Source organism: Leptinotarsa decemlineata, unplaced genomic scaffold, assembly GCF_025532065.1.
Source record: "Leptinotarsa decemlineata unplaced genomic scaffold, Ldec_3_MD MMD2_tig00004307_RagTag_RagTag, whole genome shotgun sequence".
NCBI classification, from domain to species: Eukaryota; Metazoa; Arthropoda; class Insecta; order Coleoptera; family Chrysomelidae; genus Leptinotarsa; species Leptinotarsa decemlineata.
In genome coordinates this window covers 6,798,627-6,811,787 of record NW_027412606.1, presented here as the reverse complement: position 1 = coordinate 6,811,787, position 13,161 = coordinate 6,798,627, and the positions used below count along the sequence as shown (strand labels likewise).

The following is a 13,161-nucleotide window of genomic DNA, read 5'->3' as shown; positions in this document are numbered from 1 at the left end:
TCGCTCACTATATTGGTCTCACGAGCTTCTAATGTTTGCACTTGTAAATAATATAAAAAATGATTGAATGAATATTTATTGAATGGGAATAATCCAAATATACATACAATTAAAAAAATAATACAAATAAAGACATTAGTAATATATACATATATGTCAATAGATAACTTATAAAGACATCATCAATATATAAATACGTCCGTAAACCTAATGTAAATTACAAGACTAGTTTTAAATTCTTTGTTTGCACATCTTTTATGTGATTAGGTAATCCATTTATTATTTGTTTCTGCATTCGATTCATTTGTGTGCTCCACGTTTTTACTTTTTTATACAAAGTCTTTGCTTTTGGGGTTAGTTGGATAGCCCAGGTTACATTCACTTCTCTCAAAATATATGTTCTTTTGCTAATACCTAAAATAAATTTCACATGACAATGAAAAAAATAATTTATGTGGATCTTAAAAAATATATATTAAAAATTATGATTGTAAAAGTAATGGATTTGAGTACGAGAACACCAGCTAAATGTACCTAATCGTAATTTGTTAGTGCTATATATTGTTTATCTTGATTATAATATTAACAAATTCTATATAAGTCTATCCCAACATTTCCTTTATTAACCTATAGTGTTCCTGTACAAACGACGAAATACCTAGTTGCTTGCTACATATTGTATAAAACTCTTCATGAGAGCATAATTTGATATATCGTCTTGATTAACTTTATTATAACAACCACATCATAACTCAAATAAGTGGAAATATAATTATACTCAGAGCTTCATATAAAATATCCAATTCTTAAATAATTGTCCATTAGAGATAAAGTTCAGTGGAGACTGCAGTGCAATTGTGCAAGTAATAAAAGTTGAAATAAGGGCCTCGGAATACTCTTTCTAAGCCCTTAGTTACTCTAAACATGAACATTAGTTTTTTATAACATATCTGGAATGTATTGAATGTTAGAATGTACCTACCTGAATCTAGGTAATGTTTGTACTGCCTAAAATATATTAATTTTGAAATGTAATTTCTAAATGAGATTTTCATTACAATGATTAGTTGAAATTTTTTCAAATTCTCATTGAAGTAGTATTTTTTGAGAGAGATAAAAATTGTTCTGTTATATAAAAATATTAATTTTCTCACCTCTTGGAAGAGCAACAGGTTTGCATAAAAGGGAAGATGGTCTAGTAAATTCATCTTGTAACTCCTGAAAACTTGAAGTTGATGGTCCTGAGTATATAAGTTCTTCATTTGTTGAGGAATAATCTGAAGAAATTCCATTGAAATATTAAATAATGTCTAATACAAAAAAAATAATACATTAACTGTATTAAATTCTGAATAAACATCTTCATTCTTCTGGTTGAATATATAAACGGTGCAACCAATGAGAGAATATAGATATTGAAAATATTATAGATATACACAATATGGTACAAAATGAGGTATATTATATTTTTACCTGGGTCAATTCCTACTGGCTCGCTTGCACTCAATTCCTGGTGATCTGGTTTTCCTTGGAAACCTTCAACAAGATTGTAGGTAAGTGATAATAATAATAATAATATTATCAAATGTGAAGTAAAAATAAAAAAAGTTCATTAAATAATATGATATATGAAATAATAATATAATTAAATAATATATCATTAATCATATATTATGTGAGAATAGTTTTACAGCTACTATATATACACTGTATTTTTTGTAAATGCAGAGGAATAAAATGAAATGAAGGTACATTTGTCCAACTTATTACCTGGTATTCTGAGGGATGGAATAGCACCAAATTTAAGTCCTCTTTTGGTTCCTGGCACCACACACTCCGGGGGAAAATGTTCATGACAAACATGATAGGAGTTGTAGATTTTGTCTAGAGAAAGATTTTCGTAATTATAAGGTTTAATTCGCTCGATCCAAGTATTGAAAACATCCGGTTGATTTTTGGGAAAACGATGTCTTTTACTATCCCTATTAGTACAGCCTGCGACGCAACACCTTCTACGCTTTGTTGGGGGAACATAGTTCTCATCCATTTTTTAAATACAACTTGCACAAAACAATCGGTATTAAATAAGTTTATAACTTGTGATTAACATGTACTGAAAATAAAATGAGTAATGACAGAAATATATTTACTCAGATAATTAGTCTTTCAGTGCTACCATCTCTAGGTACCTGAGAATATAATTACACTCATCAGCACCCCCTGTCGGATGTTTCCCTAATATTTACATTTTGGCGGGAAAGCGTGTGTTACTTTTCTATTGTTTACAATCAGTATTCTGTGGTGCGGCCATGACAGTCGGTGGAAGTGCGTGCGTTCTTTGTTCACAATCAAGTTATTGTAAAAGTATATAATTGATGTGATATTTTATGTTTTTCAAGAACTTCAGAAACAGGTAAGAAATAGCGTTGAACTGATGATTATTTTTTCCTTTGTTTTACGTTTTTCTGTCAGTTGATAGGCGTATTCAAAATCGTAGACCTAAACGTGAGCCGATCAATATTTTTACAGACAGCAAGAGCGCACTAGGGGCTCTGACAAATCCGAAGGTGACATCAAAACCGGTCTGGGAATGCCATGAAGAACTGAATGAACTTGCAAACAGGAACAAATTAACTTTGGACTGGGTGCCAGGGCATTCAGGAATTACAGGTGATGATAAAGCTGATGAATGCGCTAGACGCGGATCATCAACTTCATATGTAGGTCCTGGACCAGCTCTGGGGTTACCAAAATCATTGATACGAAACCAGATTAGGACATGGACCAATAAGAAGCACACAGAGTACTGGACAAAATTACTTGGCATCAAACACAGTAGAATCTTGATTAGGGAACCGTCCGAGAAAAGAACCGAAGAACTACTACAATATAGTAGGAACCGGCTCAGAATAATTACAGGGTTACTAACCGGTCATTGTCCGTTTAGAGGGACACCTGAATAAAATGAGGCTGTATAACAGAGACCTCAGCTGCAGATTATGCAACAAAGGGATAGAAACAGCTCTACACATCTTATGCGAATGTGAGGAACTGAATCAAAGGAGGCAGGGAATATATGGACGTACGAAATTACGTCCAAAAGAATATAACGAACATTCAACACGGAACCTGTACAAACTAGTGCAGGGAACGAGACTGATGGAATGGGTGTCATGAGAAGATGGATGAATAAAATGAGCCCAAGAAGCTGCAGTGTTTTCTGGAGACTTGAACTAAATGGACAGACAGCTCAGCTTCGAACTGAGGTGAAAGTAACCAGGTTCCATTCAATGCCACCAAAACCCAGGCATCGGTGACCTATGAGTTCAACTTTCCTAAACACTTTTTTTCTATGGAGGAGCGTCTCTTGTTTCATTGATACATAATCGATGGAAATTAATTACCTTCAATATTTTCATTAAAATGTAGCAAGTCATTATATCATAGCTCAGCTCATGGATGTTCTAAAGATAGATAAAATTCAAATTGAGGTACGATAAATAATCTTGTTGTTTACTGTCATAATCACTTATAATCGTCCTTGCAGTGAATGAAAGACTGGTTCGATTAATGAACGCTGTTTTCAAACAGGACTGACATATCTTCACATGATCTTTTGATGAATGTGTGCTAAGATTTGAGCCGCACAAAGTAGTTTTAAATAATCTTTGTGAACAGGGGAATTTTACTGGATTTTTTTCACGTGACTAAATATATATCTTATATTTCATTTTTCCGTATGTTTCACAACACGTTTTTTCAACACTGCTAACATATTCATTCGTTCTTTAATTTCGAACAATCAATACGGAAAAAGTGGTGAAATTTTATTTATCTGATCTGAGAGTTCGGCAGGGCCGTACTATCACCATGTGGCCTGAAAGACCACTCACCATACAAATTAATCGGCTTCGTTGAGGAGCTGGGTTTATTTCGTCGAGTGTGAATAGGTGTAAGTCACAATAAACCCTTGCGGGTTGCGGTGGAGGGTCGAATAGATCCACTTACTTAACACCTAACGTAACCTAATATAAGTAAATATTCTGATCTGAAAAATTCAGACAGATACACAATTTTTCAATAAATGTTTGAAACGGGAAGTTATAAAAATTTTAATGAAGAAAATTCATGCATTGTTTTTCAGAAGCACGTAGCAAAATGCATTACCATCAATCATCAATAAAAAATTTGCAAAACTCTGAATCATTATTGAATAATGAAAAATCTTGTTCAGGATATAAATCAAATCGACCAAACAGAGCCCCTTTTAAAACTCAATTTTACACTCCAATACTTGATCATTGATCTGACAATCTCATAAATCACATGAATCTAATGAATTCGTTCAGACTCAATACCCCAATATGCTCTAGAGATCCTCTCCAGAGAAATGGAGGCGAACTTTATGGAAATCTTTATCCACAGTGTCAATGTTGCTGATGTCAAAAGTCAATTCTATAAAATTCTCCAATACTATATATCGAAACTTCTCCGTCATATTGACGTTGGTTAGACTCAACGATTATGGACATACAGGATTGCTTACTTTTGCGATTTTGTTAGACACGTCACGTGATCTCGTGACGTAACAGTGGTGACTCTGGATTGATTCGGTACTGCACTTTTAAATTAAAATAAACAAATTTCATGTAAATCCCTTATTAGAATATTATTTTTATTTAGGATTAGATACCTAATATGAATGGATTAATACCAAGTAAAAATTTTCCTTTTGTGGATGATAGGGCGAGCTATTTTGCCCTTTTTAAAATAATACCTAACCGTGTATTAAAAAAATATTTTTTTAAACAAAGTGACTGGGGCAAGATGCTGTAAATCGTACGGGGCATAATGGGGTATTACCCCATCATACCCTTAAGGTCACGAAATAAGACTACTTCCATAGAATTTACTTTATTTGTTATTGTTTATAGATATATCGATCGAAACATATTTTTTTTGTTTTTCAGATTAAACATGGTTAGGAACTACAAAAAAAAAGAATGAAAGAAGAGAGTGGTCACAACAGTCCATGAAAGCAGCTGTAGACAAAGTTTTGAGTAAACAAACAGGATACAGAAAGGCAACTTCAGAATATGGTGTTCCTCAATCATCTTTGGAGCGTTACGTCAAAAAATTAAATTAGGTGAAGAAATTACCGTTCGCTTACCACTGGGAGCTATAAAGCCTGTTTTTTCGCAAGAAGCAGAAGAAGAACTAGCAAAGTATGTGAAGCACATGGAAGAACGAATTTTGGCTTCATTATTTCTTTTGGCCAAAGCCAAAAGCCAAAAGAAATAATAAAAAGCACAATTTTGTTAAAGAGAAAGAGACAGCAGGTGTTGATTGGCTAAAAGAATTTTTGAAACGCCATCCTGAACTATCGATTCGTGAAACAGAGGTAACATTGGCAGCTCGCGCTATGGGATTCAACAGAGTAGCAGTTGGAAAATTTTACCAGCTTCTTGGTGAACCATATGATTCATTACATACTGCAGATAAAATCTATAACTGTGACGAAACTGGCATTTCTGTTGTTTCAAAAACTAAAAGCAAGATAGGTAATAGCTTTAAAAGCTAAAAAACAGGTCTGCTCATTATCTTCTGCAGAGAGAGGTCAAACTGTAACTGTAGAAATTTGTTTCAATGCCGCTGGGACATACATGCCCCCACTCATTATTTTTCCGAGACAGCGTATGAAAGCCGACTTGCTAGACCGTGCTCCCCCTGGAGCAACATAAGCATGTAATTCAAAAGGCTGGATGACAGCGGAAATATTCACTATTTGGTTCAAACAGTTCATCCAATTTTCAGGAGCCTCTCCTAGTAATAAAGTGTTGCTGCTTTCAGACGGACATGTGAGTCATACTCAAAATCTAGATGTTATAGATCTTGCACGAAAACATGGGGTTGTGATAATTCGCTTCCCTCCTCATTGCAAACATAAGTTGCAACCTGCTGATGTAGCTTTCATGAGGCCTTCAAGTTCTTAGTACGACCATACCGTTACAAATTAGTTTAGATCGCATCTGTTCAAATAAAAAGCCCTGGTCATCTATTTTGTAAAACGTCTCTATTTTTCTAAGAAGCCAGAACAAGTACATCATACATTGACATAAGACAAATGACAGTCTTCTTCTCTATATAATATTTCAACACCTTCCCCTTCAAGATGAACTATCCGATTCATTGGAAGTGTAAATGTCGTAACGACGCGGTGGTCTAACTAAGCGACCATAACGGGAGCGAGTTCTAGTACTTCTAGTCTGATGATCATTGGGAGTACAGTCTTGGTTAAACGCACTCACTGCACTACGCGCACTATGACTACTTAACTTAGATAGCGAGTCACTATTATTACAACTATCACGTTTAGAAAGAGTTGCTTTTGGGCTAAATGAACTACTGTTTAGAGAGCTATAAATAGAATCATTTTGAGGGTCCTCAAAGTTCTGATTATTTTGATTAGTATAATGAGTATCTGGAAATAATTCTGGTTCACAAATGAATTTGTAATCAGGATTTGTTTTTGATAATTTCATTTGAGAGGTGTTCCGACGAACGATTTTATTATTGCTCTCTTTCTTCACCCAGTATGATCTTGGTTCAGATGCTTTCTCTATTACAACAGCTTTTGACCAATTACTATCATTATTACACTTTATTACTACTTTAGCCCCCTTTTTGAACATTTGAGGGTTTCTACGAACTAATCTGTCATAGTTAGTTTTTACAATTTCCTTTTGTGAGACTAGTTTCTGGTAAATATGTGTTTGAATTTTTGGTTGTAGGGTTTTCATAGTCACTGGTATTTGATTTTTTAAAATTCTGCTCTGCAAAATCTGAGCAGGAGAAGCATTAAGATTAATAATGGGAGAATTATTGTATTCTAGTACACATTCTCTGAAATCTGTTTTATCATCATTACATTTTCTCAAAATTTGTTTGCTAATACTAACTGCTTTTTCTGCCATGCCATTGCTTTGGTGGTAGTGAGGAGAGCATGTCTTTATTGTTATATCTTTTTCTTTATAATATTTAAGACAACGATTTGATATAAAAGGTAAATTATCTGCAATAATGAAGGATGGATACCCAAAACGAGTAAAAGTGTCTTGAAAAGCATTTAGAACAGATTCAGAGGTTTTATCTTTCAACAAAATTAATTCTAACCAATGTGAGAAATAGTCTATAATAACCAAGTAACTATGATTACCAAATTCCAAAATATCTGTACCAACTTTATTATATCTAAGTTTCGGTGTATCGTGAGGTAACATTGGTTCTTTGAAGTTCCCAGGCATATATTTTTCGCAAATTCGACATCCTTTAATAAAAGTGGTTACGTCTGTAGACAAGTTTGGCCAATAAAATAATTTTCTAGCTCTATTTATGGTTTTGCTGATTCCTATATGACCTTTATGTAGTAATTTCATCATTTATAATCTAAGAGAGTGGGGAACAATTATTTTATCTTCTATGAGGATAATTCCTGCCTCAACATAGATTGACTCTTTCAATGGGAAGAATGGTTTACAATTTGGGGGTATTGAATTAGGTTTTGGCCACCCGTTATAATAATAATCATAAATTTTTGATAATGTTTGGTCCCTTGATGTTTCAATTCTAAACTGATCTTTTTTTTAACTCACTCATAGGTAAGTGTTTAGTCACAGAATGCACCATTTTCAGCATATCAGGATCTGGTTTGTTGTCACCCTTAATACTCGATCGAGACAGCATGTCTGCGAATTGAACATTCTTGCCTGGGACATAGTAAACATTAATTGAATATTTCAGAAGTTTTAATCTTAACCTCTGTAATCGAACTGATCCTATACTATGGATGGGTTTTTTCATAATAGAAACTATAGGTTTATGGTCAGATTGAACATCCACATTGTATTTATAAATGAAATCATGGTATTTTTGGCACCCAAAGTATATTGCCAACATTTCCTTCTCAGTTTGGCTGTAATTAATTTCATGATCATTCATGGTGCGAGATGCACAAGCAACCAACTTTAGTATATTATTATCATATTGTTGAAACATGCAACATCCCAAAGCATTTTTAGACGCATCACACTGTAACACAGTTTTTTTGTTACAGTCAAAGGGAACTAATGCTGGGGATTTACTTACAACAGTTTTCAGCATATCAAATATCTCTTGATGTTTGGGCAACCATGAAAATTCTACATTGCTTTTCAAAAGTTCCTGTAATGGATGCATGAGTTCAGACATATTTTTGACATAGCGTCTTACATAATTTAATGAACCTATAATCCTCTGGAGTTCAACTTTATTGGTGGGGGGACTTAATTTTTTGAGGCTTTCAACCCTATCTTCATCTATTTGCATACCTTTTTGAGAAAATACTTGACCCATAAATTTTACTCTATCCTTGCAAAATTGCAATTTTTCTTTGTTGAACTTTGCATTCACTTCTTTTGCCCTCTTCATGACTTCACCCACCGCTATATCATGTTCCTCCTTGTTCACGCCTGAGCAGATCATGTCATCGTGACAAATCAATACATTTTTTATACCTGAAAAGTGTTTTTCAACCTCCTCTTGAAAGAGATCTTGAGAATTAGATAACCCATAAGGTAAAACAATAAAACGATAAATGCCAAATGGTGTTGCAAAACAGCATTTCCATGAAGACTCTTCATTCAACTCTAAATGGTGATATCCTTCAGCTAAGTCAAATACAGTGAAAAGTTTTTTCCCTAATAAGTTAGAACAAATCTCTTCAATATTCATACCAACTTTTGGCTTCCTGATAATTTGAGAATTTAAATCAGAAGGGTCTAAGCAAAGACGTATTTTACCATTAGCCTTCTCAACTAAGACAATTCTATTTATACTAGCCATAGGAGACATTTCACCCACTTTTACAATGGCTCTTCGAGCTACTAACCTATCCAATTCTTTTTTAAGCTCACCACGAATAGCAATAGGTACCTTTGTAGGTGGTCTGCTAACCGGTTCAAAATTTTCTTTTACTGTAATGTTATGTTTTCCTGGAAACCTACCAAACCCATTAAATATTTCTGAGTTGGCCTGTAAAATTTTTTCTTTATCAACTGAACTCTCTATGTTATGTACATTTATATTATTTATTCTTTTAATCAGATTTAGATTGATACATGCCTGACCACTTAAGAGAACCAGGTTTGCTCCATCAACGATTACAAAATCTTCATATGTATCTTTTCCTTTATATTTACAATGCAAATTACTTATACCAATAGTTTTGGCTTCTGAGCCTTCAAACCCTTTCAATACATAATCTGTAGAGCGAACTTTTAATTGTTTGTTTACATGTTTAAATATACTTAAAGGCATAACACTTACATCTGCACCTGTGTCTAATCTAACCTTAAATTTCTTGTTCTCTATAATAAGGACTTCTTCCCAGGCACTTACCATGTTAGTGCCTTCCGTTTTCTTTGAACATACATTTCCAACAAATACTTCCTCTTCGCTGGAATTGTCGTTTCCTTGCTCGACATTTCTGATATTCTTGACCTTGCAAGCAACAGCAAAATGGTTCTCGTTACCACATTTTCTGCATTTCTTTCCATAGGCAGGGCACTCCCGGGGCCCATGTATCTTCTGGCACCTCCTACATTTGAAAGTCTCTTTGCTCCTCTCAGATTTATTTGGTTTATTGCATTTCTCTTCTTGCTTGTTACTATTTTGTTTCCCAAATTTCCTGTGGACGAAATTTACTTCAGTGGCACTCTCTTGAAACATAAGACTCTGTTGTTTACTCTGTTCACTGGTCCTGCAGAAATGGATAGCCTTCTCTAAAGTCAACTCATCAACCCTAAGTAGTGCTTCTCTTGTTGTTGGGTCCCTTATACCAATAACTATTTTGTCCCGCAGAGCTCGGTCTTCATGAGATTGTGCAAGATTTGTTTCATTGAAATTGCAACTTTTGATGAGGTGTTTGCAATCAGTTAAAAAGTGTTCAAAGTTTTCCCCTTCCTTTTGTGTCCTTTTGAAAAAGGTGTACCTCTCAAAGCACTCATTTACACGAGGATTTACATATTGTTCAATGAGTTGCATCATAAATTCATATTTATTCACCTCATTTCCGGGTATTTCAAAGGTACTCATTATGCGTGCAGATTCTGTACCAATTATATTTCTTAAAATGGACAGCTTTACTTGATCTGCAGATTCATTCTGGCCTGTGACCAGTAGGTAGTCTTGAAAAGAAGTCTTCCAAAATTTCCACTCGGCAGAGGCGTTCTGCCCTTGGATATTGAAATCCGGTGGCAACTTAACTGGTCCACTCAACGAATTCATATTTGTGGCACTGAAACTGCTAGGGCTGTGCTGATACTTATGTCTCAAAATTTAAACAAACTTTTGGCAAAACTTCCGGCTCATTTCGTTAATTGTAGACTGCGCCATGTTCAAATAAAAAGCCCTGGTCATCTATTTTGTAAAACGTCTCTATTTTTCTAAGAAGCCAGAACAAGTACATCATACATTGACATAAGACAAATGACAGTCTTCTTCTCTATATAATATTTCAACAGCATCCAGGACGTGTGATCACCAAGTTCCAAATAGGTGAAATATTTGGGCAAGCTTACATGCAAGCAGCTACAATGTACACAGCGGTTAACAGCTTCAGGAAGTGTGGTATATGGCCATACAACCAAGACAATTTTAGTGATGTTGATTTCATAGCTGCTGAAACTACAAACATACCATTAGTTCAAGACAATGCAGATACGTCAAGGTCTATCAACCTACCGTTAATAGGTAGCAACGCACACAAAGATCCTCATCCTGGACGTGAAGAATCAACCACGTCAAGCGTTGTCAACGCTCAGTAGACGGAGACAGAGCCTCATACCGGACTTGAGTCACCATCTTTATTACATTCTGGTAATCTTCCATGAACTGAGTCAGGCCGTGAAGTACCAACCCCGTCAAGCGTTGTCAACGTTCAGTTCATGGAGACAGAGCCTCATACTACACTTGAAATACTATCCCTATCAAGTTCTGCAAACCTTTCCTCTTCAGAATGAGAAACTCGTACACCTGAAACTCAATCGATTTAAAAAGATCTTGCACCCGTTCTTTCCGAAAATCAACGTATGCCACTTCAACTAGCCAATGCTGATTCCCCACAACAAGATTGTTCACAATTATTTGAAGTGCAAGCAGGAAGTTCCATGAAAATTTGTTCTCCCATACAAGCCGTCTGCCGTGATTTAACTTCTAGTTTCGAAAATGCTTCACCAAAAGATATATGGCCAATACCTGCAGTTCAAATGAACGAACAAAGGAAAAAATATAGAAGAGGTAAAACAACTCCATATAAAAAGGAACTTGAAGCTTCAAAATTGTCAAAGAACGTTACGGCTAAAAGAAGTGAATAGTTTTTGAAAAAATAGTGAATCGTCTAAGAACATTACTACCAAAAATAGTAAACTTCAGAAAAAGACCAGGCCATCAACTTCAGGACAAGAAGATAGCGTTTGTTTTTATTGTAATGATACAAACCACACTTACCTGAAATCTATCAAAAATTGGGTAAAATGTCAACTCTGTGAGCGATGTCATACTGCATGTGCGGGGGTGGATGATGAAAACTTAGAGAAAGTACTCATATGCACGTTCTGTGAAAATGAATGAGAAACCCATCTTGCCCCCTTAACCCCATCATGCCCCATTTATCATTCCCTATCATACCCCACATACGGGACAGACGGGTTTTTATGGTCTCTTGAATAATAATAATTATTATAAATTTGTGATAACATTACCGTCCAAAGACTATGCCAAATTGTAGTTGATTAAGAAACTAAAGTGCCATTGATGAATGAAAAGATTATGTCGATTTCTACTGTAGTTTCTTATTGTTTTCCCTTAGCGTCCCCATCATACCCCTAATTCCCCTACTCGACATCTTCAGCTAATTTTCTTTATGTTCCTTTAAGCTATACCTGACGATCTGATCTATACAATCTTTATTTTCAAAAAATATATCAAATATATACAATTTTTTCGTAAATTTTGAAAATGGCGATCCAGATTTGCTCAAAAGGGCCGGTGACAAAGTATGGGTACATGGTTATGACTCAAAACCAAAGTGCAATCGTTTGAATAAAAGAGCCCAGGAAAGACAAGACCAAAAAAACACGCCAGGTTCGATCGAATGTCAAGGTTTTACTTACTGTTCTCTTCGATTACCGTGGCATAGTGCATCACGAGTTTTTGCCACATGGCAGAGGAGGTATAGAGGTATGCGCCGCTTGCGAGAAACAATACGAAGAAAACGTTCGGTATTGTGGAAAAACAATTCATTGCTTTCACATCACAATAATTCACCTGCTCACTCGTCATAGCTTGTTCGTAATTTTTTGACCGGAAACAACATCGTAATCACGCTTCAGCCACCGTATTCACCAGATTTTCCCCTCTGCGACTTTTTTCTGTTTTCAAGATCGAAGAGACTCATGAAAGTACGGCATTTTGCGACGATTGAGGAGATGAAAACCGAATCGCTGAGAGAGCTCAAACCAGAACTGTTTCGAGAATTGAAAAAAATGCTGGCACAAGTGTACTATATCTAAGGGGGACTACTTCGAAGGGGACAAAATAGAAATTGATGAATAAATAAATATTTTTTGTGAGAAATGAAAAAAATCATCTCATATTTTGAACAGACAGCGTAGATGATATCTTAGTCTGTTTTATTGGTGAGACATCATCTACGTAGATGATATCATTTACCTTCATGCTATCTCGAGTGACATTCCTCTGTTTAACTGGTATTCCACTATCAGAAAGTAAATTTTAGAAACAACTGAATTTCATCAAATATATTTTTGTTAATCACGATTGCAAGGTAGATAATACCGATTCCATTATCTCCTAAAATAAACTACGAAAACAAGCCACTAATCAGGTCTATCCCATTTCAAGAAACGATAATCAGCGTCTTAGGATATTGACATACTCCGGTGATTCCACGAATAACTTGAGTGAATAATTGAGTAAAATCAATAAAAAACAATAAAGACAAATCCCAAGTGTCGGTTGGATCAGGAGTATATAAGTTGACTTGTGGTTCTTTCCCAAATCTTCATATTGGCCAAACGGGAAAACCTTCTTTCAAAGAATAAG

At 35.1% G+C, this 13,161-nt stretch overlaps 1 protein-coding gene across 1 annotated transcript; it reads right to left on the bottom strand.

Moving 5' to 3' along the window:
* Positions 1-114: 114 nt before the first annotated feature.
* LOC141483884 (uncharacterized) lies at positions 115-2,345 on the bottom strand. Its single transcript, XM_074178880.1, has 4 exons — positions 1,771-2,345; positions 1,474-1,536; positions 1,155-1,277; positions 115-414 (listed from the first exon to the last, which is right to left on the bottom strand). The coding sequence occupies exons 1-4, from the start codon at positions 2,045-2,047 to the stop codon at positions 218-220; spliced, it is 660 nt and encodes a 219-aa protein (XP_074034981.1). The 5' UTR covers positions 2,048-2,345; the 3' UTR covers positions 115-217.
* Between the last annotated feature and the right edge of the window lie 10,816 nt (positions 2,346-13,161).